The following is a 21,876-nucleotide window of genomic DNA, read 5'->3' on the forward strand; positions in this document are numbered from 1 at the left end:
AAGATATTTTCTTTTGTTCAAAAACCTTGAGTTTTTGTTGATTTCTATTTGAAGTTTACGAAATTAAAAAAGTTTTGCATCGTTGCAAACTTGTCACATTTATTGCATCAAAATGTCTTAGTATTTAATGAAATAAAACTTTAAAAATCAAAGAAAAAGAGAATTTGAGTTTTGTTTTCAGACCCACCCTCAGCCGATGGAATTACATAATGAAACCAAAATCATTTTACTTCTGATGTTCTTACTTTTTTCAGATAAGCTTTATTTTGGCAATTATTTTGACTAGGGATCATTTAACAGTCGGGTTGAGGCAAGTCAAGTGAAAAATATCCAATTTACCGAAAATCTGCAGATCCGTGTAGCCAGGTGTCGAAGAAGGTTCCACCTTAAGTTGTTGTTGGCACATGGATTTTTACAAACATTTCCCAGTTTCATTCAATGTGTCAATGCTATTGGGAGTTACTATGTTAAAATATGTCTAATATGTTCAGAAATACACATCTGGTTGGAGAATACAGTCATTTTTTACCAAGCTTTCGATGATAAGTACAAACAACCGAGACAAATCATTTGATATCGTGACCACTGAACAAGCAACGAAGTGCATGGATAAACAGACCATGAAGTGTCTTAGCCGAGTTTTGAAGTGTACAGCCATCTTTTTTTCACTGGAAAAAAATTCTTTTTTCTTTTAACTTTAGGACATTGCCGTTTATGCCGTTGACAATATCTGCCGATACGTATAGAATTGTTTACAGGTGATGTGGGATATCTCCATATTATGACGTTCTTCCTATCGAAATAAATAAAATCAAGTATTGTACTATGTTTTCTTCTTTCCCAAAATTGTTACCTAACAGCGTAGCGCAATGGCTCGGAATGTCTACAAATTAAATCTGTAAGTAATAAGCTCATCTGAATCCCGTTTGGTGTTTATTTTTTATATTAATATTAACCTTTCCAAATATGTTTATGTTGATCAAATTTTGTAAAATTCTACAACTGTGAAGTATTTTGTTTATAATACACTTTTATCCACACTAATTAACAGTTGTCATAATGATATATAACCTGAAAAGATGCAAGAGAAATTTAAATACACGCTTTTGTAATTTGAATGATTTTTCTATCTGAAGATTTTTTTCAATAAATAATAAAAATTAATTCTTGATGTCACGTGCGAGTTAAATTATTGATTTTTTAAATAAAAAAGAAATATTTTGAGGGCATTGTTCTAATAAAGAGACAAGGCAATAGAGAAACCCGATAATGTTTTTAAGCTTTTGAAAGTCTCGAAATCATCAAGAAACTTTACATTCTAAATATATTCAACGCTAAATCGACTTGTTTGTGATTGACTTATTTAATTTCTTCAACCCGGAAGTGGTGATTTGTTTCAACATGGAGACGGTGTAACGGGAGTGAAAGCGTCTACAAACACGTCAAATGCCCAGTGAAACGTTGTAGATGTAGAAATGGGTGTGTTTTCAGATATATTTAGGTGGAAAACGTGTTACTCCGTTTGTATTCTTTTGTGTTTTATTTGTGTTCATTCAGAAAGACATCGTGCATCATGGACATCGAAGGATTTTTTCTTGTTTGTGTCAAAGTTTGGTGTGCAAAAAACTGATTTGAAAAATGAAGACGCTACACAGGGATTTTTTTACGGAAATATCACAACGAATAGTAATTTTTCTAACGCTTTGACGTTAGTTGTAGTTGATAGTGAATATTTTTCGCATTTTTATGGAAACGGTAGTATAGCCAACGCAAAAGTAAAACCGAACAAACAACAGAGAACAAATATATGTAAAGCCATGTTTAAATCCATTGATGAAGTTGCTTATGATAAAGATTGCAATTTAAATGGAAGGAAAGACTACATCCGTCGAGTTCCTTGTCCAAAAGGTGGACTCTGTGAGGATGAAGATACACCATCAAATGTTATTCCAAATTATCAATTTACCTTCAAAATAATGGATAAACAGATACCCAGGTATTATGGCCATGTGATATACTGACATTTTTATGTATAATAATACATTGGGTCTATGATGTAATGTTTTCCTCTAATCGCTTAAATTTAACAAAGGAGGCAGCAATACCAGATTTTGACATTTGATGCTGCTATAAATGTTATACATTAAAGCAAATAAGACTAATACATATACATACAATGCATAGTAATCTAACTGTCACCTATTCACGAATTTGTAAACATACAAAGCCTCTTTAATTTTGATATTATCATTAGATAATTTTTCATTATCTGAATTACAATATGAAAGGCTTTGGAATAAAGATAAAGGTGGAGATCATTTTCAATTGGCATGAATTTAAATATCAAATTCCAGGGATTAATCTAGCCTAAGGGCATATTTACTAATTACTACTGATATTTGGTATTTTCCCCAAAAGAAAATTGCCTTCAACATCCAATTTTCTTGTTTTAATGAGTAAAAAAAATCTCCATGCAATGATAACATGCTCAAATATTTTTCTTTTCTTTTTATTGTGCTTATACTATAGCTGCCTTAAACAGGGTTAAATATATAAATTTTGTGAGCATTTGTTTTTTTTTTAGCATTTCATGCTCTCTAAATGGTTGTAAAAATGCTCATGTTTAATTAAGGAATAAGGAATCGTTCTTTGAGTATTATGAGGTGATAATTTTGGTCACGGCGTGATCAAATCCTTTTGGCTTTATGATAGATTTGATCAAGCCCCGACCAAAATTATCACCTCATAATATTCAAAGAATTATTCCTTATTAATTTTATTTATATAATTTTAAGCCATCGCATGATTAAATTTTGAACATAAATAAGCAAACCCCGCTGGCGCTTCAATTTGGCCTCATTTGAAGTTATGGGTTATATAGTACAAAATTGATACGTAGTGTTATCACAGGCAAAGACACTGGAAAATGTAAAACTTTTCAGATAGGGGACTTTACCCTTTAGGGCCTAACAGCAGGGCTCTGATCTTCGGCTAATTTTCACAATTTTTTTTTTTCTGAAAGGGTAGTTTTCCTCAAAACCTAGAGTAATCCCTGAAATCACAAGACAAGTTTTGCTTAAGTTGCACACATGCATATAACTATGACATAACATCTACAATTTAATAGCTAGAATTACACGTAGTGCAGTATCAAAGGTTCCAGTCCCTGCCTACTCAGTAACTAACCTAGATAGATGAAGACAAATTGACATCATTGTGTGGATTGAGTGTCTCCAGAACCACAGTCAAAAGCACTACTTCATTTACACTTGTTGGTTTTTGCAATCATTCATGCAGAAAATTGTTTTCTGTATGAATAGTTGTAATTAACCTTTGTGGAGGAATGAAAAATTTACCGAAGTGAAGAAAAAACTATATATATATATATTATATAAAATTTATGCAAGGGTATAGATCTAATTGTTGGAAGGTTTCTTTTAAAGTTTACCTTCTGGTACATTGATTAACTGTTAACTGGTAAATATTGTAATAGGAAACAGTCTGATAGAAGTCAGACAGTTTTGTTTTTAAACTATGATTAATCCTGTCTCTTTGACTTCCAAAACATTCAAGTCATATCTTCTAAAAGTTATTTCAAGCATTGGCATGATAGAGATATTGATCAGAATGAACCTAATCAGAAAACAACTGCTGTCAAGAAAGTCACAGATGTTAAGATTAAGTTAAAACTGATTGACCACTGGTGAAAAGTATATATTTCTTTCACATCTGTGCAAATACAACATGATGAATGCAAGACTATTTTTACCCTTGGGCCTTTCAATTTAGTCATGGCCAGTTCAAATATAGAAAAAATGATTACTTCTAGTTCATAATGTCGTCCCTTGGCATGGTGGCATATAATCCATCAGAAGCAGTATACGTGTAATCCTTATTTTAGGCGATTTTGAATATATGGGTGTAATACCTATATAATTTTTGATATTATCAAAATAATCATTTTACACGGAAACTGTTCAAGAAGCTAGTACAAACACAAATAATTCAATAGTTAGTGTTTTTTCTTTAAATACCAGTACATGTACCGGTAATATGATTTCAAAAGAATTTTTAAGAAGTTCCTGAAAATGTGCTTTCTGACAATGGAATGAGGTCTATTTTCGTTCTTGGGTAGACACTTGGAAAAATCTCTCAAATTCATTACCAGTACCTCACATTTAGTTGTATTCATTTGAATTTTTGTTGGTCTTTAATAAAGATGAATTCAAGATTACCTTTAGAGCTTTTTTTTTTAGCACCATAATTTTATTTTCACAAAATGAATGTTAAGAATTTGATAAGCAGGTTCAATAATATTTATACTCCCTCCTCCAAAAAACCCCTTCCTCCAAAACTATGAATAAGTAATAAAATTGCCCCATTCTTTAAAAAATTTTATTTGAAGTATGATATATTTAAGCAACTGTATATAAGTTGTTGAAACAAATTTTAAAACTATGTCAATAAGAGTGTAAACATGCAGTAGATAGATGTACAGTATATATCATCTTTAGAAAATTCCTGTGTATTTTCAGATTCTGGTACATGAGCATTGTTGCTTGCTACAGGAACACTACCAACAAGAACTGTTCCTGGGTCAGCTCGGAGGAGAACATAACAATCGACTACGACATCTGGCTAGTCAACGGTGACCCCATCTACAAGAAGTGGAACCCAGTGGAACACCAGTTCTCCTTTGAAGAGCATGACATCTTCGAGACATTTATGGCATTTCTAGGAGTCTACATCCTTATAGTGCCATTTTATTTTTATGTCTATTCCAAGCAGAGACATTCTTTGACAAAATTCCTATTGGTGATCACATGTACAGAAGCTTTTGGGATCTTTTGCAATTTCATCCATGTGGCTGTCTTTGCGTCCAATGGGGTGGGGGTGAAGTGGATTGCCGTTTTAGGTAACGCCATTGATACACTGGCCCAGTGTCTGTTCATGCTCAGCCTGCTCCTTCTTGCCAAAGGATGGATGATTACGCAGCACAGGATCAGGGGGAAGAAGGTGGTGTTCTCGCTGTGGGGGGTCTACACATTGCTCAACTGTATCCTGTTCCTCTGGAATTTGGTAAGTCTCTTTCTTGTGATGTTTTAAGAGTTAACTCGTACAGTTATATATGTACATGTACTAGCATTTTTTCAAAACATGGAAAGTGAATTTTTGAGCAGTGTAAGGAAATTCAACATAAAATTGGTACATGTATTGACATTGTTTGTCATGCCTGTGGTGAATTCTGTTTGTGTAATGTGTTATATATGTGGTGCCATCTCTCAGTCTCAGATAAGTTAGGCTAAGGTTTGTTCAAAACAAGGAAGTATTAATGGATTGTCAACATAGAGTAAATCTCAGATCTTGAAATCAACTTGAAATATCCCCATGATGACTTTAAATCACCCACTACCCATGGTTGGGATATCTTATCAGGGTGCAAGAGAGAGAAAGGTACAGTGTACCAGCATGTACATACTTGACCACAGGACTAGATTACCCAGAGCACCTGGTAGATAGTATACTCTGATCATACCAGGAAATGAAGGCAAATAAGATAAGAGTCATACAGAGAACTTGAGGGATGTCACCCATGTCTGCCATTATCACAAGAGTCAAATGAATCAAAGTAATGAAATGAAAATTGCTATCTGTTTAGCTGTTCTCTTTCTGTTCTGTGTATCCACAGATTATATGTCTTACCATTAGAAAATCAATTTCTTTATACAGTATGCACATTTCTGAGAGAAACCATTGATACATACAATGGATGCTCACTAGGCTGGTAATGATAAATTAAATATTGATAAAACTTATAAATGACTGCAGTGATTAGAAAGATAACAGACACCATAAAAAGGCATTGATTATTCTAATTCACATTTTGATTTTATCTTGATGATGAATAGAAAAGTGCAGTAAGATTGTAGGCAGACAGAATTTACTTTATACAATAAAAGTCTTTAGTAGCTGTCTTTTGAACTATTTTAAAAAAATTTAAGTTCAAAGAAAAGATAATTATTGTGATATGCAGAAATGTTGCACCAGAATCAGAAAGATTACCTGCACTGAATGAATTCTAACCAAAGGATATGAATATTTTGAGCATGTCTTGGATTTAGCTGCAATTCTGTAGCTTGATAGTCTAAAAAGCTACACTTCTGCAGGTGGTCTTCAGTTATATATTTAATTGAAATAAAGTTCAGTGTATTTTAAAACGGGCATGGTCATGATTTTGGTCAAAAATTATTAATCCGATTTTAATATTTACAATGCTTTAGAAAGGGATTTTAAATAGGCAACCGAAATTTGAGTATCATTTGTTGAGTTATAAGCGAGTTACAGAGCTTGAAATTCATTGATATGTAAACAAAGCACTTGTTTACATTTTGAACGTTGAAGTAAAAATTTCAGTTTTAAACCTAAAACGAATGTGTTAAACATTAGGAACTGTTTATCTATGCTTAAAATAAATAAAAAGATAGACAAATAAGCTGGAAACAGATTTTTTACTGGTATATTGAACCTATGTAAACAAAAACAGGGCACGGGCCTTGTTTTCATGACAAAGAATTGTGAGCCCTGTATCTTGCTTATAACTCTATGAATGACTCTCAAATTTAATTTGATCATTAGAAATGCATTTCTGAAGCATTGTAAATAATAAAAACATAAAAATAAAATTTGACCAAAATCGTGACCATGCCCCTTTAAGGTGGTATGAGACACCTGTTGATATTAGTGTAGTTAAAAGTACATTATAATCAATTGAAAAAAGCCCCAGCAGGATCCGAACTCATGGCTTACAGATTTGTACCGGGTAGTAAATGCTTAAACCCATTACACTACGCCTTTTGGTAACAATTGCAGGAAAGAAAAAGTTTATAAAATTATGGTAGATTTTGTTATTTCGATCAGAAGTACATCACTATGTGGAGGTGTCCCATTACCACCCAAGTACAATACATATTGTTTCCTAGTGTGAGTTGGACATTTTCTGTTTACTTGGCGAAGCATACTTTTAAGGGACTCATCCAAGACAACCCAACATACATATCAGATCTATCAAATGTTATTCAATCTCCTATGATAGGAGACTACAATGTGTAACAAAGATTTTTTTTCACTTTTGGATAGTTTGAGGTGGATGTCATATCCAACAAAGATGAATGGCAGACCTGGCCAGGATACTTAATTTGCGGATTCCGGATCGTGATTATGATTTGGTTTATCGTAGAGCTTCGCAACACGTTTCAGTCGAGTCGGTGTGCGGAGGACCGTTTACAGTTCCTTCAGCAGTTTGGTGCCTACTTCCTGGTCTGGTTCATATACCTTCCTGTTCTAGTTATTCTCAATACACAGTTCTCTGCCCTGTGGAAGAAAAAAATCATGCTTTGTAAGTACAATGTATCTTCTCATGATCTATATACCTAAACCATAAAAATGAATGCTTGATGTACATGCATTAGGTTGCTTGATACCATCGTACCAAGATATCAAAGAAAGTTGTTTCCTTTTATAATCTGTAATTTCCCCCAACTTTTTTCCATCTGTATGCACTATGCAGAAAGTAGGATAACTAGTCATCTTCTTATGTAAGTGGCCCAACGGAAATCTTTTTTAGTTTCTTGAAATTGCATGGTTTATGTGAACTCCTGTAATTGTATTCTGTATGGATGACATTGTGGATTGCAGGTATAACAAACGGAGCTGATCTTCTCTCGTACCTGATTCTCCTTCACCTTCTGTGGCCCTCCAGGTCCATTTTGTATCTACTGAAAGGGGAGGAACCAATTCCATATGACCTACTTATTACAGGTAAGATATGCTGCAAGAGTGAGGTATGCTATTTCATGTTATGTCACATAGTGAAGAAAGTTATGTAGGAAGAATGAAATTAGTTTTATCCTGTCTTTTTTGTTAACTTTTTTCCCAGAATTGAGGTAATCAATGTCACCAGAGTTGGGTAAACTCTGTCAGTTAGGTTAATAGTGTCGTAAGACTTAAGTAACAGATATTACATGACTGGAAGGAGAAGGCAATGTCAGATTGAGGTACCTAAGATTTCTTATATATTTTGCAAGTAACAATTTCAGCAATGAGGCTTTTTTGCATCAATTTGTGAGAAAAGTTGATGTCATTTGAGACATAAAATGTATGTAACAAGACTTTGGTAGATTATGTAACAAAGCTGAGGAAAGTTGTAAGTTATGTCACAAGACTGAGATAAACTGTCACACACAAAGGCAAGACAATGTATGTCCCAAAAAACAAAGGTAGGCTTTGTACTAACTTAAAGACTAAGAGTTAAGTTATGTCACAACATGAGATGTTAAAGCTTAGTTAGAAGAGTGTATAGGTGAGTTTCATTAGACAATTAAGCTAAGTTTTATCAAAAAACTAATGTGCGTAGTCTCAAGAATGGGTTAAGTTACGCATAATGTCTCCGAAGCGATGTTAGCAATGTTACAAAACTAAGATATGCTATTTTTTGTAAGAAGGAGGGAGGTAAGCTATGTCACTATAGTAGAGTAAGTCATGTTCCAAGAGATGTTATGTTTAAAAGTGAGATGGGCTATATATGTCACACAAGAGAGAAAAGTCATGTCATGAGAGTGAGGTAAGTTATGTCAAAAGAATAATGGACCTGGGCTATGTCACAGGACAGACAAGAAACCTTTCATTAGATGTCATTAGATGGAATGTTATGATTATATATACTTATGTCTTTTATGTTAAACATGCATGTTTATTTTACTGGTGCTTTCTGCTAGAGACATACTCTTCAAATGGTTATTTATTTTCATAGTGTTTTTACAGTACCTGTAATTTTTAATTTCTAATGTACTGAACCTTGGAGACACCGAGTTCATGGATATCATTATCTTCCTTGCAGGTATTTTAGATGAGGACCAAGATGAAGTAAATATCTTTAAAAGGAAGAAAAAACTCAGGCAGAATGGTCATGTTAAAGCGGAGACTAACCACAATACAATGATGAATGGCTTCCAGAAGTCTACCAAATCACGGTACACCGATGAGAAACGTCTAGCTTTACTGTCAGAGGAGGAAGAAGAGTTATAGCTGTGCAGTGGAAAGTACCATTAGTTGTAACAAAAAGCATTTGGACAAAAGAACTTTTTCAGCATCAGAAAGAGTTTGTCTCAGTCATAACAATGCATGTACATTATGAGTTTTAATGTCACAAATCATCATGCATAAACTCGTACTTATCACTAAAAGGGTATGTTTAAATAAAACATATAATCAGTGGCTTAAAATAGTTGATATTTGGAGCAGGATCATCAAAGACAGTCCAAAATCATTTCTTTCTGTAGCCGAATTCTTGGTAATAATGTTTATTCCTTTTGTGTTATGCAAACTCAGATTTAATATTGCATGTTTCATTGCGTTCAGATTTGGGGAGGGAAAATGAATACTCTATGTAAGGTCAGTTTCATCATATAAGATGAAAAATAGCTTATGGTGTGGGTCCATGCATCTTGTGTTTCACATGTTGATTATTTCTCGTTCAAATTAATGTCCAATGACCTGTTTCTCTATGTATATACTGAGTAATCTCTTATCTCATTGTACCTTATTGCTTCCTATCTTTTTTAAGAATCAAACATTTAAGGAGTGAGTTGTAAATGGTAAGGAACATAAAGTACTGGAGTTTGAGATCTATACATGTACTTATGATTAGCAAATAATCTTATTAAAACATTGCTCATTTGAAATGATCTCACATATGCTTTAAATTATTGAACAAAATATTTACTGAATGTGTCCAAAAGGATCAAATCAAGTTGCACATATCACTTCTTTTTTTTTTGCGGTCGGTGTATCTGTAGCAATATGTACAAATAAGGCAGATTTTCAGTTATAATGTTCCATTTTTTTGTACTGTGTGATTATGTAATTATGAAATATCCCCTACATGTAATTTAATTATACTTTAATTACCAGTATACATATATTTGACCTAGGACCCTGTAAATAACAACCTTTTGATTTTCAGTGGATTACTGTTTATTTCTCTAAAATAATTTACATATAAAGTCATTTACATAGATCAGGGGTGTGTCTAGATATACATTTGTATTTTGACATTTAGTTCTTTCCATAATAATGTGTTCTCTCTGTTTCACTACCTATTTAAACTGTAATTTTGTTTCTAAATTTTTATAACTGTGATATTTTGCCAACATTCAGGTCTTGCTGTATTCGCATGATCTAGTTCAGGGTTTTAGATTTTGGATCATTTTATGTCCTGCTGAGGAGGAAAAGAGAATAGTTAGGCAAGCTGGGATTTACACGACATTGTCAACGTTTGTATTAAGGGGATTTACTGGTATGCATGAATGATAGACAGGGATTGGTTTTTGGACACATTTTCTATGTGGCTATATCAAAAGCAAGGTTAGGTTAAAACAGTGAATAGTCATTTTAAGACTTTTTAAACCTTTTGAAAAGAAAGACATTCAGAAACTTACAGGGAATTAGACAAAGAAGATTAAATCAAAACATCAGCATTTTTCCCTTTCTGAATAAAGATATTTGATAAAAATATATTTAAAAGTTCCTCGGGGGGGGGGGGGGGGGGGGGGGGGGCTCAAAGGGAACTACATTCCAGACTAGACTTTTTTTTTGGTGGAATTGATGGGTTACATGTATTTGTTAGTTATCCAATCTCCTTAACATGAAAAGAAATTCAATACATGTATCAATTTCTCCATTGCTGTCATTTAAACTACAAGTAATGCTGATGATGATGTAATGTCGGAGCTTGAATTTTTTTCACTGAAAGTCAGGATTTTTGCCCAATTTTATGAACCATGAATTGTCCATATGCAGATATTGATTATTGTGAACCTGATGCTGTTGTTACTTCCCCTAACAGCTGTTCAGATGACTGTATTAAGTTATTAACATGTGGCCACAGTGCATGTGGTGAATTTTATTTTTGTGCCAAACATTTAAAAAGTGTGATCAAATCTAGCAGTAAAGCAGTTGCATGTTGTGTATATATAGATATCTGAATGATGATGGACACGATATGGTATTTGATACTTTCAATTGGATTTGTATTCCTGTGTGTACAAAATTGTAAATGGAGCTATTGCAACATATGTTAGGTCATAAAAAAAAGAAAATGATAATATATTGCTTTAATAAAAGTACAGAATTTCTGAGAACAACCATAGATTCATATTTACTAAACATTTCTTTTGAATGATGAATTTAAAAAAATGGCTTACAGTGTATATACAATGCATGCTTTTTTTTTGTCAAAAGAGTATAATGATCTCTTAAATGCAATGAACACATACATATTTAATTTTTATGTAGAACAAATTAAAATTTATATGTGGATTCAAAAGAGTTTGTATTCCTGGCTGTAAGTTTCCTTGCCAAGGTTGTAGATGTCCTTGCATGTGTATATAAGTATGTAGTGTGTGAGTCTTGTGATTTATAAATTTGAGTGGAAGCAAAAAAAAATGTGCAGTTCAGTATTTTTATTAATATGTTAATTCTCTACTGTTTAACAAGAGTTTGATGAACACTATCTGCTAACTAATTAGTAATGACTGTAAATTCCTTATATTACGCGAGTACTTAATTCCGTGATCTCACCTTTTTGGATCAAATCGCGAGAATATAAAATTACGAACACAGAATTTCCATCCTTATTTCTTATAGTTTTCAACTCTTAGAAAATAATAGCGAGATTTTAAAATCCGCGAAGGATGCCTCTTGCGATTGTATGCGGATATTAATTCCTCGCGATAAATTAGGAATCTACAGTACTTGCTGTTTTTTTTTTTTTTAATTTTAACAAATGTACAGAAAATTGAATGTTTGTTGTACATTATATATATTTGTCTCTAGGAGGCAGAAAGTTTTAAAAATTGTGATCAATTGAACAAATTATCATTGCTTCCTTTCCTGGATAATATTTAAAGGAAGTGAAGTGATATGTGTAGAACTTAATTGCACCAAAATGCATATAATGCTATTTTATGAGTTGCATAATCTATATCTGTGAATTGATTAATTATCTGTGTTAATTTTGATTTTAATAATATCTACTGGAAAGTGAGTGTGGGTTTTTTTCCTTTAATATTCAATCATGTATAATGTTAAATGAAGGAAATACTTTTTTTCAAAGTTTAGGACTGTAAAAATGTTTTTGAAAAGAAAATTAATGTATGTTTACACCTTAATTTATTTTGAATCAATACAATGTATCGCTTGTTATGAGATGATTTACAACTGGTTTGTTTCATTCCAAATAAAGTCATTCCACATTAATAAAAGAAGCGTTTTTTGTTTTTTGTTGTTGCTTAGATTCGAGTTCATGTACTGGGTACTGGTATTTGTATGGGGATGTTTTAATATGAATAATTTTCCTGAATCTGACATTTACATGGTGACATCTTTATATGAATAAAGTAGTATCATTTACATAATTTGTAGTCCTAAGTAATAAATGCATCAAACATAATACGAAGTACTTATGATCTGATGAAAAAAGTCAATCTGTCATGACAACAACATGTCTTAGAAGAATTAAATTCACTTAAGCCCCTAGCTTTCACAATTGGCACACTCGCACTTTACAACACTTGGCAATCGGAATATTGTTGCTTTGCAAGAGCTTTTGTATACATTGCACTCCTTGTCGTTTTTCAGTTTTATATATATCCAATATACATGTATATATGGAACGCATGATTGCACGAACGCTGCACATCCAATTGCATAGGCGCACACATTCAATCGTCCAATCACCTGATTACCTGCGCAATACAATTGCATTATCTTACAACACATGCTTTCATTGTACAACAGTTGCATGTATAGATGCAAGATATATCACATGATTTAATTTATTTGCATCACACGATGATTACTTTAGATCGTGCAAATATTGTACGAATACTTTTACATATTCGATTATTTCGGCACCAGTTTACGATTCAAATCTAAATTTTTCAGTCGCACAAATATTTTGCTGGTTCTGCTGGTGCGCAAGTTGTGAAAGGGCTTTCAAATGGATAAACAGTCTAACATTTACTCTTGGATATTCATAATAAGCGCCTGACATTAGTGTTTGGAAATAATTTGAGAACAAAAGGAAAAAATATAAAACTTTAAAAATAAAAAACACATGTAGTACTGCCCAAATGATTTGAAGTTGATTAAATTTAAGTTAATTAAAAGTGCCTTATATGACATTTTTGTGCGGAAAGTAAATTAGAGAAACCCAACAAAGTCCAAATTCAAGCGCATTTTCTACTAAGCACTTTCCGTACAGTGCTTTACCAGTAGTAAAATCCTTACTATATAATTTCACATTAATGTAGTTGAGTTACCAGTATATCCTTTATTCAATGATGACAGCCAATCATAAAAACATATTTTATTGTTTTAGTGCATTTATTAAACAATCATTTTAAAAAGTTTTATTGATAACTACATGTAACATATGACATAGATAAAACAAATTAATGCCCATGTCTTCCACATACACTGCATCACATACAGGTAGTATGAACAAGTATTTTTATCTACATTTTCCAGTGTCTTTGTCTGTGCATGATAACACTACAGTCAATTTTGTAACATATAATCCAATACAGTTTATCAATGTGGTGAAAAGAATTAATTATTTAATTAGTATCTTATTGAACAATAGCTGAAAATTATATAAGTAATACGGAATCATTATTAATTTGAATATTATGAGGTTATCAAATACGGTTGGGCATGTTCATGCTTTATTGGATCAGCAAGATGAAATATTTGTGGACATGTGCACTTGTATTTTACTGAAGCTCTGTGGTACTGAGGTGGGTAGAGCTATGAACTTGATTACTTTTATTACCTTATTGTAGTAAAAGAGAAAATGAGCAAATGTAAAATAAAACCAAATAACAGGAAAGTGAATGAACCAAGTGAACCATGTATTTCTAGTCAGGTGTTCCAGCACTGAGCTATATAGTTACCCAGGCCTGAACCATGTATTTCTAGTCAGGTGTTCCAGCACTGAGCTATATAGTTACCCAGGCCTTAACCATGTATTTCTAGTCAGGTGTTCCAGCACTGAGCTATATAGCTACCTAGGCCTGAACCATGTATTTCTAGTCAGGTGTTCCAGCACTGAGCTATATAGTTACCCAGGCCTGAACCATGTTTTTCTAGTCAGGTGTTCCAGCACTGAGCTACATGTATATAGCTACCCAGGCCTGAACCATGTATTTCTAGTCAGGTGTTCCAGCACTGAGCTATATAGTTACCCAGGCCTGAACCATGTTTTTCTAGTCAGGTGTTCCAGCACTGAGCTATATAGTTACCCAGGCCTGAACCATGTATTTCTAGTCAGGTGTTCCAGCACTGAGCTATATAGTTACCCAGGCCTGAACCATGTATTTCTAGTCAGGTGTTCCAGCACTGAGCTATATAGTTACCCAGGTCTAAACCATGTTTTTCTAGTCAGGTGTTCCAGCACTGAGCTACATGTATATAGTTACCCAGGCCCGAACCATGTATTTTTAGTCAGGTGTACCAGCACTGAGCTATATAGCTATAACCAAGCCTATATCCACGTATTGACAATACAGTCCTGAGAATAACAGATTTTGCATGTGGTTGTATAATAAATTTTAAAGTTAAAATGTTTTTACACATACAGTTTAATGACAGTTATATAAAGAAACCATGGCAGTGCTGATCAATATGTTATGTTGAACTAAATACCTTAATTTGTATTAATCCATTTATCATAATTAATCTATTACATTCCAATAACTTGATCAAAACTTTTATGATAACTAACAGGCACCTATTATTTCAAATATAAAATTTGAGAAAAAAAAATCTCCATTAAAAATAAATAACATAGAAAGATATACAGTATGATGATGAAACTACTATCATAACCTTAGCATTATATATACATGTACATTGTAATCTATTTAAAGTAAGATCTTAGTTGGCCCCCATTATATAATAATCAAAAAATGTTTGTCGAAAATTTTTTTGATTTTATTAGATTTTATAGAATTCTTACTTTCACAAATTTTGTGGACATGTAAAGATATCATATCTATAAAATTCAATGAAAATTGAATTTTATGCAACACTTATCAATATAATATGTTATATATATGTATGGTTCATTTGTGCCTAATGTGTAATGATTAAGCCATGGTAACAGTATGTGACAATTTTGAAGGAAGCATTAAGATTTTACGAGCAACTGAGCAGATCTAATAAATAATAAATGGATCTCGTTTGAATTGGATTGTATTATATTTGGTAGCAATTCATTTTAATTTCGAAGTCTTGCTTGTGTAATATGTATATGCATTATAGGTAACAATTCAATACATCTACATGTACCAGTGTACTGTCAGATCTATAGTCAAACAATTGAGTATTTAGATCTATTCCACAATTTAAAATTTAATCCAATTGATTTGCAGTTAACAAAAAAAAAAAATGACATTTCAAATATCATACTACATGTATGTTGATGACCAATCTTCAATGCCCCTTTTTATTCTGGCAGGGTAGTTGCAACCCCAGAATTCAATCTGCACAGGACAATAAAAACTATACATTAATATTGAAGCCTAGACTGATATATTTTTTTAATTCTACATGTTCTAGTTGACTGTAACATACTTACTCCATTGACTGACTCAAGGAATCATCATTTATGATCAAAATTACACAAGTATGCCCTTTTTTTTTTGACAGCATCAAATATCTTGTATTTCATGCAAGCTATGAAGACAGTGTCTTTCAATTTGTAACATTGAAGTCCACTTAGTGAGAGAAACAGTTTGGTATGGTCACTACTTGAAATTGAACCATTCATACATCAAATAAAGCAATCAATTTAGCAACAGGGCTATGAATTAATTAAACTTAACAAATATTTCAACATATAAGAATACAGTTACTGTACTCCATGAGTATTAGGTTGACATTTTGGCATACAAATTAAATCTACTGAATATGATGCATTTGAATATAAGGCAACATGAAACACTTTCATAATTTATGTGATGAACAATATCATAATTCTATACATTTCCATCACATTCCAAATGATAAGAAAATCATAAAGCTTATTTATACATGTATATTCAGGAAACTTAAAAAAAAGACCACCAATTTTCCTGTAAGTACGGTAACTTGAAATGTTCTTAAAGGATTTTATTAATTAAACCATCTGTGTGTGTGTTAAATTATTCCATTGCTTTAACATAGGTACTTCCTTAATATATATATGAAGAACTCGTTTAAGGTACCCGGTACATGAAATTTATGCATGTTTCATCAGAAAGGAAATTCGTTAATTTACACCCTGAGAATGAATTAAACAAAGCCAAAACTTTTTCTACATTGCTCTTTTGATCTTTGAACGAACACATTCAAATGAACAGACATCAAGTCCATTGCTTAAATTCTCTCATGGAATGTTGTTAATAGATAACAGCCATAGACCATTACTAACAATTACATGTATAATGTATATATATCATGAGTGCTGGAAATTCAGCATATTATGTATCTAAGAAATTGAGATACCTGGAACACACATGTTAATAAATTCAACTGAATAGAATTGTACTGATAAATGACAATCCAGTAAAAAAGATGTTTGCATTGAGATCCACATCTTAAAGTTTGAGTAATGAGATCTCAGTGATGGAGCAACTTTATCTTGTTCTGGAAGGGAATAAATTTTCTTATAAGGTTATTATAATACTGTTCTGGTTAGAAGACGTATTTCAATGTCCATTCACAATGCATCTGTGGGAAATAGTGTTTTAAATTTATACATTTAAAAATTGTGAAAAATAACAATTTCTTCAATTCTAAAGCGGGAGAAGCAATTCAAATATTTATTGCACTGGAAATAAGTATTTCCATTTGGGTTGGAAAATCTGAGAACATGAAAGTATCTCATTTTTTCCTTCTCAATACATTTCACTCTCGGATGAATTTGAATGAGTCCTTGCACACTGTCTGTGAACTCGCAGATCACTCAGATTGTCCGAGCTTCCATACGTCTCACGGCTCATGTTGACCTGAGTCTCTTTATTGTTGCAGCCCACGTCCCGCCGACATTGCAGACAGATGAAAGTCCTTCTGGACCGCTTCACTGGATCGGGGTGGGATAGCGCCCTTGTAATGACATCCATGGGAACTGTGTCACTGGCCCCATTCCGTGTGTTGGGGTTTTCAGTCTTGTTCATCACTTTGTTCATAGAGTAGACCATGGCAGTGGGAGGGAATGTTGCCATGGGAACGAGGACGGGTTTTGGGGGTTCAGATGAGACTGGGGCATCTTCGAGTTGGATGACCTCTTCTCTGGTCATGTGCTTCTTTACTCTTTCTTGTAATTCAATAGGCAACTACAAGATAAATAATAAATCAGGGTATTTCACTATTTGTCCCTAGAAGAAGTAGGTGGTTTAGATTTTTTTTAAACTGGACCCAAATGCAAATGCAATTCAATATTATGATTTATACTAGATACACAAGAATAATCCCAATAATCTTTTTAATATTGACTCCAATACAAATAAATTCATGCAGTTAAAATATGAAAGGTACAGTAATTAATTAACTACTTAAAATATTCAGATATTAATGTTTACTGATTCAAATACATTGATGATATGTAAAACCCATGACTGCAATACTTACAGAAGTTAGCTTCTGAGAAACAAACTCGGATGGTTTACACTGCAACAACTGAACTGCTATGTTACAATCATTTCTGAAACGTTCCTGAAAGCCAACAAAAAACTTATGTCAGAATTGAGACTCAAATAAATACACGCACCAAATTAAGTAAGTGTAGAAAAGCCTGAAGTACCGATATCTCATTTACCAACTTCTTATTTCAATTTTTTTTCAATATATAATTGCTGTACCCTTCCAATTCTTATGGGGTGGAAAAAAATTTATAAGAAATGCAAAAACGCCTGAACCAGTAATTTCATTTTTTTTAACTTCTCTTTTTCACGATGATCGAGTAACATGTTTGAAATTCATATGCAAACCTAAAGATGATAGGAAATACTCTGAGATTTAAAACTTGCTAAATTTCACAAAAGAGGACCTAACTAGGATTTATATTTGAGAGGAAAAAAATTGCCTCTTACATTTTCCTCCTCTAATTCACAGACAGTGGCCTTGGCATCAACAAGACGTGAAGTGGTGGTAGCTAGTTCTCGTTGTAATTCAGTCTTTTCTTCTTCAAAACCACTGACCTGTGTAAACATGTATAAATCAGGAATACCTTGAACTTTTATGGGAATTTATAATTGACAAAAAACTATTTTTCTTTTTAGCTGGTTGGACTCATAGACAATGCAGATAAAACTGCCCTGTTCAAGGACATAACAAACAAAATCAAGTGCCCAAACCCGGATTTAAACACTTGACCTTTTGATTATCAGTGACCTATGACCACTAAGCCAATATTAGTGATTCATAAATGTGTTTCTTATGCAGAGAAAATCATAAGTTATTCATAAATTTAATCTTCAAATCGAATAAATAATATTGCATGAACATGTATAGCTACATTGTAAAACTTACTATCTTCAATATTTTATCTTCAAGACTGTGATTGACTTTCTGGATCCTTTTGTGACTTTCAAAAAGTCTAGTAGCCAAAATAAAAAATCAAATGAAAATAACATGTCATATACAAATTCTTTTCTTTAAAAGAAAACTTTAAGTAAAACATAGAAAAACTTGCATTAGCTGAAACTGACCTGTCATATCGATCACGTAATTTACCAAGTTCTTCTCGTAACTTGAGCACCTCGTAATCAGCAACTTGTTTATTGTCCATTAACTCGCGTCCAATCTTGGAGATATGTTCATTACTCCTACGCAATTCACTCTCTAGCTCCACAATTTTCTGATGCAGGTCCAAACTTTGAATGAAAATTGAAAATGAACATGTAGGTATCTTTTGAACATCAATTCATTTGATTTTAATTATACTTTATAATGATATAACATTCCCGATTTAGTGAATACCGGTATTTATTTCTTAATATTTACATTTTCAACCGTCTTTGTCTGTGATAACAATGCAAATCAATTTTGATCTCTAAAACCAAATTACATCATAAAACACGAGTGAGACAAAATGGGCATGTCATATAGCATTACTGAAAAGTGGTATTGGCTGCTCCGCATATACATAGCATATGCTACATAAAAAAATAGTGGTTTTTGAATAATGTTATTTAAAAGCATACAAATTGGAAATAATATAAATATATGTAAAAAGGAATCATTCTTTGAATATTATGAGGTGATGATTTCAGTCAGAGCGTGGTCAAATCTATCATAAAGCCCTTGGGGTTTTATTGGATTTGACAGCTAGCGCCCCGACCGAAAATATCACCTCATAATACTCAAGGAATGATTCCTTATCCCTATTGACTATGCTCTGACCGAATTTATCGCCACATGATATGTAGAGAATGATTCCTTATAACTTATATTTATATTATTTCCAAATTCCACACTTTAAAAAAACATTTCAAAACCCTTTTTTATGTAGCATGTGCTATGTATTACATATACTACGCAGCGCAGCCAATACCAACTTTCGGTTATGCTATAAGACAAGCCCATTTTGTGTCGCTATTCTTTTGTAAAATTATTGGGCTATAGGCTTAAAAATTTATTCATCATGTTATCACAGACAAAGACAGCTGAAAATGTAAATGTTATTGTCTAATTAATTAATCCATGTAGTTGTTGTTTAAATTTGAAGACCAATATGTAAACAATCAAATTGAACTAAAATATGGATATGTTGCAAATATAATTTTCATGCTGTAGGAGCTATCTAACACAGAGCAATTATAGCGACGACTGCTCCCAAATTAAACATATTAAATAATTTTTTATTTGATATCCATTTAAAAAAGCAAATCCTACTGAGGTTATAATCACAATCCTTATTCGTGTTTTTATTATCGATTTAAGGCCAATAAAATTTGCAAGCACATGTATATTATGGCATTTGCAGTACATTTTAATCCATTTTTTCAACTTTGAAAAATACAGTTTGGCATTTTAAAATGTCTTAAATATTTTTTAAATAATGGTTCAAACCTCTCAAAATTGCTACATTAGTAATTTATTGTGTATCATATCAAAACATGCAAAGAAAAAAATTACCATGGGGGGGGGGGGGGTAAAAAATTGAATTCCGCAATTCGATCTGAAACAACTATCTAACTTGTTCAAAATAATTGTCATTTCTCTTTAAATAACTTAAAATGAGCTGAAACACATCTAAAAATGATTGAATATTGCCAACACTAATAATCACATTCCACTAATATTAATGTCGATAACAGTAAAAAAGTCCGGAATGCCCCTGATGACATTATACGACAATCAAATGACCTTAAAACAAGTCATTACCATATAAGATTAACAATTCAACAAACTAAAATAACACTATAAAGATGCTTTGCACATGAATATTAATACATGTATATTAATGCAAAGTCTGATTAAGTAAAAAACCTGCCCAGTACATGCTAAATGTATAACTGTATATCATTAATTTAATCAATCTGTGTACATGTACAAAAGAGAGAATAAACATGAGACCATGGAATATTACCTGGACTGATCCATGCAACCTGTGCAGGAACAACCACATTCCTAGAGAGACAACAAAAGGCATTAGCATATATCATTATACATAGTGAAACAATTTTAACTTGAACAGATTATAATGTGTTATATATATTATAGTTATATCTTTTTTTTTAGCTTTTGAAAAAAGTGCGGTTAAGTGTTTTGTTAAAACAAATTTATTTCAAAATTGTTGGACCCCTAACAACACTTAATACATTATGTGAACTTATTGAAATCTAACGAATCCATCAATCATGCATGTGAAAGTTGGCCATATTTGTTAAAAAAAACATTAGGTCAATTTATCTAAATTTCCCTACTCTTCTTAGCTTGATCTTGTATTTTTGTTTGTACCTCATTAGTATGGTTTGATAGAAATCATATAAACATTCATTCATTCAACTAAATAAAAAAGAATTAATTAATCTGACACAAAGAATTGTTTCAAATTAAATTTGATTATGTTATTCCATTAAATGTTTATATGATACAGGACTATGCATGGATGTACATGCAATACATGTATAAATACATCATCTATCTATATATAGTTTATAGATCCCTGATGAGATGTAACATCTCTGGACTATATATATAATTATACTGTCTGGTTGAAAAATAAAATGAAATAAATTCAAACCTCAACATAAATTTAAGCTTCTCTTTAATTTGTAAAGGTTAACATCAAGAACGCAGGTCAGAGCAGGGATAACATATACATCCCAAAGAGAGAGAGAGAGAGAGAGAGAGAGAGAGAGAGAGAGAGAGAGAGAGAGAGAGAGATTTTCATTACCTGGCAAACTCTGATACTTGGTTGATACATTCCTAATGGTTGTCGTTTCAGCATAGTATGCAATATCAAAACACCCTTCTATCTGACGGTGTCCTGGTAAAGAATAATTAAATGATATCAGATAATCATAACGCAGTATTGAGGATTTTCGAAATTTCTGGTTATTCCATTCTTTAAAAATATGTAATGAACTTTTAAGACTAAAGAATGTTAAATACAATTACCATTCCGAGTTTATCAATAAGTAAACACCAATGGAATATCTTTCCTGTCATAAAATATTGAAACCGTATTTTTGCGTGCAATCTGGCATTGACAGCTGCCACAACATAACATCCGGTTTGGAACTCTTCAGGTTTTGGAGGTAAAATGCA

General features: G+C 32.4%; 2 protein-coding genes across 2 annotated transcripts; one reads left to right on the forward strand and one right to left on the reverse strand.

The window, feature by feature from the left end:
* Positions 1–1,391: 1,391 nt before the first annotated feature.
* LOC128176575 (uncharacterized) lies at positions 1,392–10,605 on the forward strand. The gene is made up of 5 exons (XM_052842997.1): positions 1,392–1,996; positions 4,536–5,079; positions 7,138–7,396; positions 7,696–7,818; positions 8,897–10,605. The coding sequence occupies exons 1-5, from the start codon at positions 1,476–1,478 to the stop codon at positions 9,082–9,084; spliced, it is 1,635 nt and encodes a 544-aa protein (XP_052698957.1). The 5' UTR covers positions 1,392–1,475; the 3' UTR covers positions 9,085–10,605.
* A 4,413-nt stretch (positions 10,606–15,018) lies between these two features.
* On the reverse strand, positions 15,019–21,869 carry LOC128176063 (tight junction-associated protein 1-like). Its single transcript, XM_052842107.1, has 8 exons — positions 21,727–21,869; positions 21,503–21,595; positions 20,693–20,733; positions 18,810–18,974; positions 18,631–18,697; positions 18,192–18,299; positions 17,731–17,814; positions 15,019–17,435 (listed from the first exon to the last, which is right to left on the reverse strand). Exons 2-8 carry the CDS (start codon positions 21,554–21,556, stop codon positions 16,998–17,000), a joined length of 957 nt encoding a protein of 318 aa, XP_052698067.1. The 5' UTR covers positions 21,557–21,595; positions 21,727–21,869; the 3' UTR covers positions 15,019–16,997.
* Between the last annotated feature and the right edge of the window lie 7 nt (positions 21,870–21,876).

Source organism: Crassostrea angulata, chromosome 3, assembly GCF_025612915.1.
Source record: "Crassostrea angulata isolate pt1a10 chromosome 3, ASM2561291v2, whole genome shotgun sequence".
Taxonomy (NCBI): Eukaryota; Metazoa; Mollusca; class Bivalvia; order Ostreida; family Ostreidae; genus Magallana; species Magallana angulata.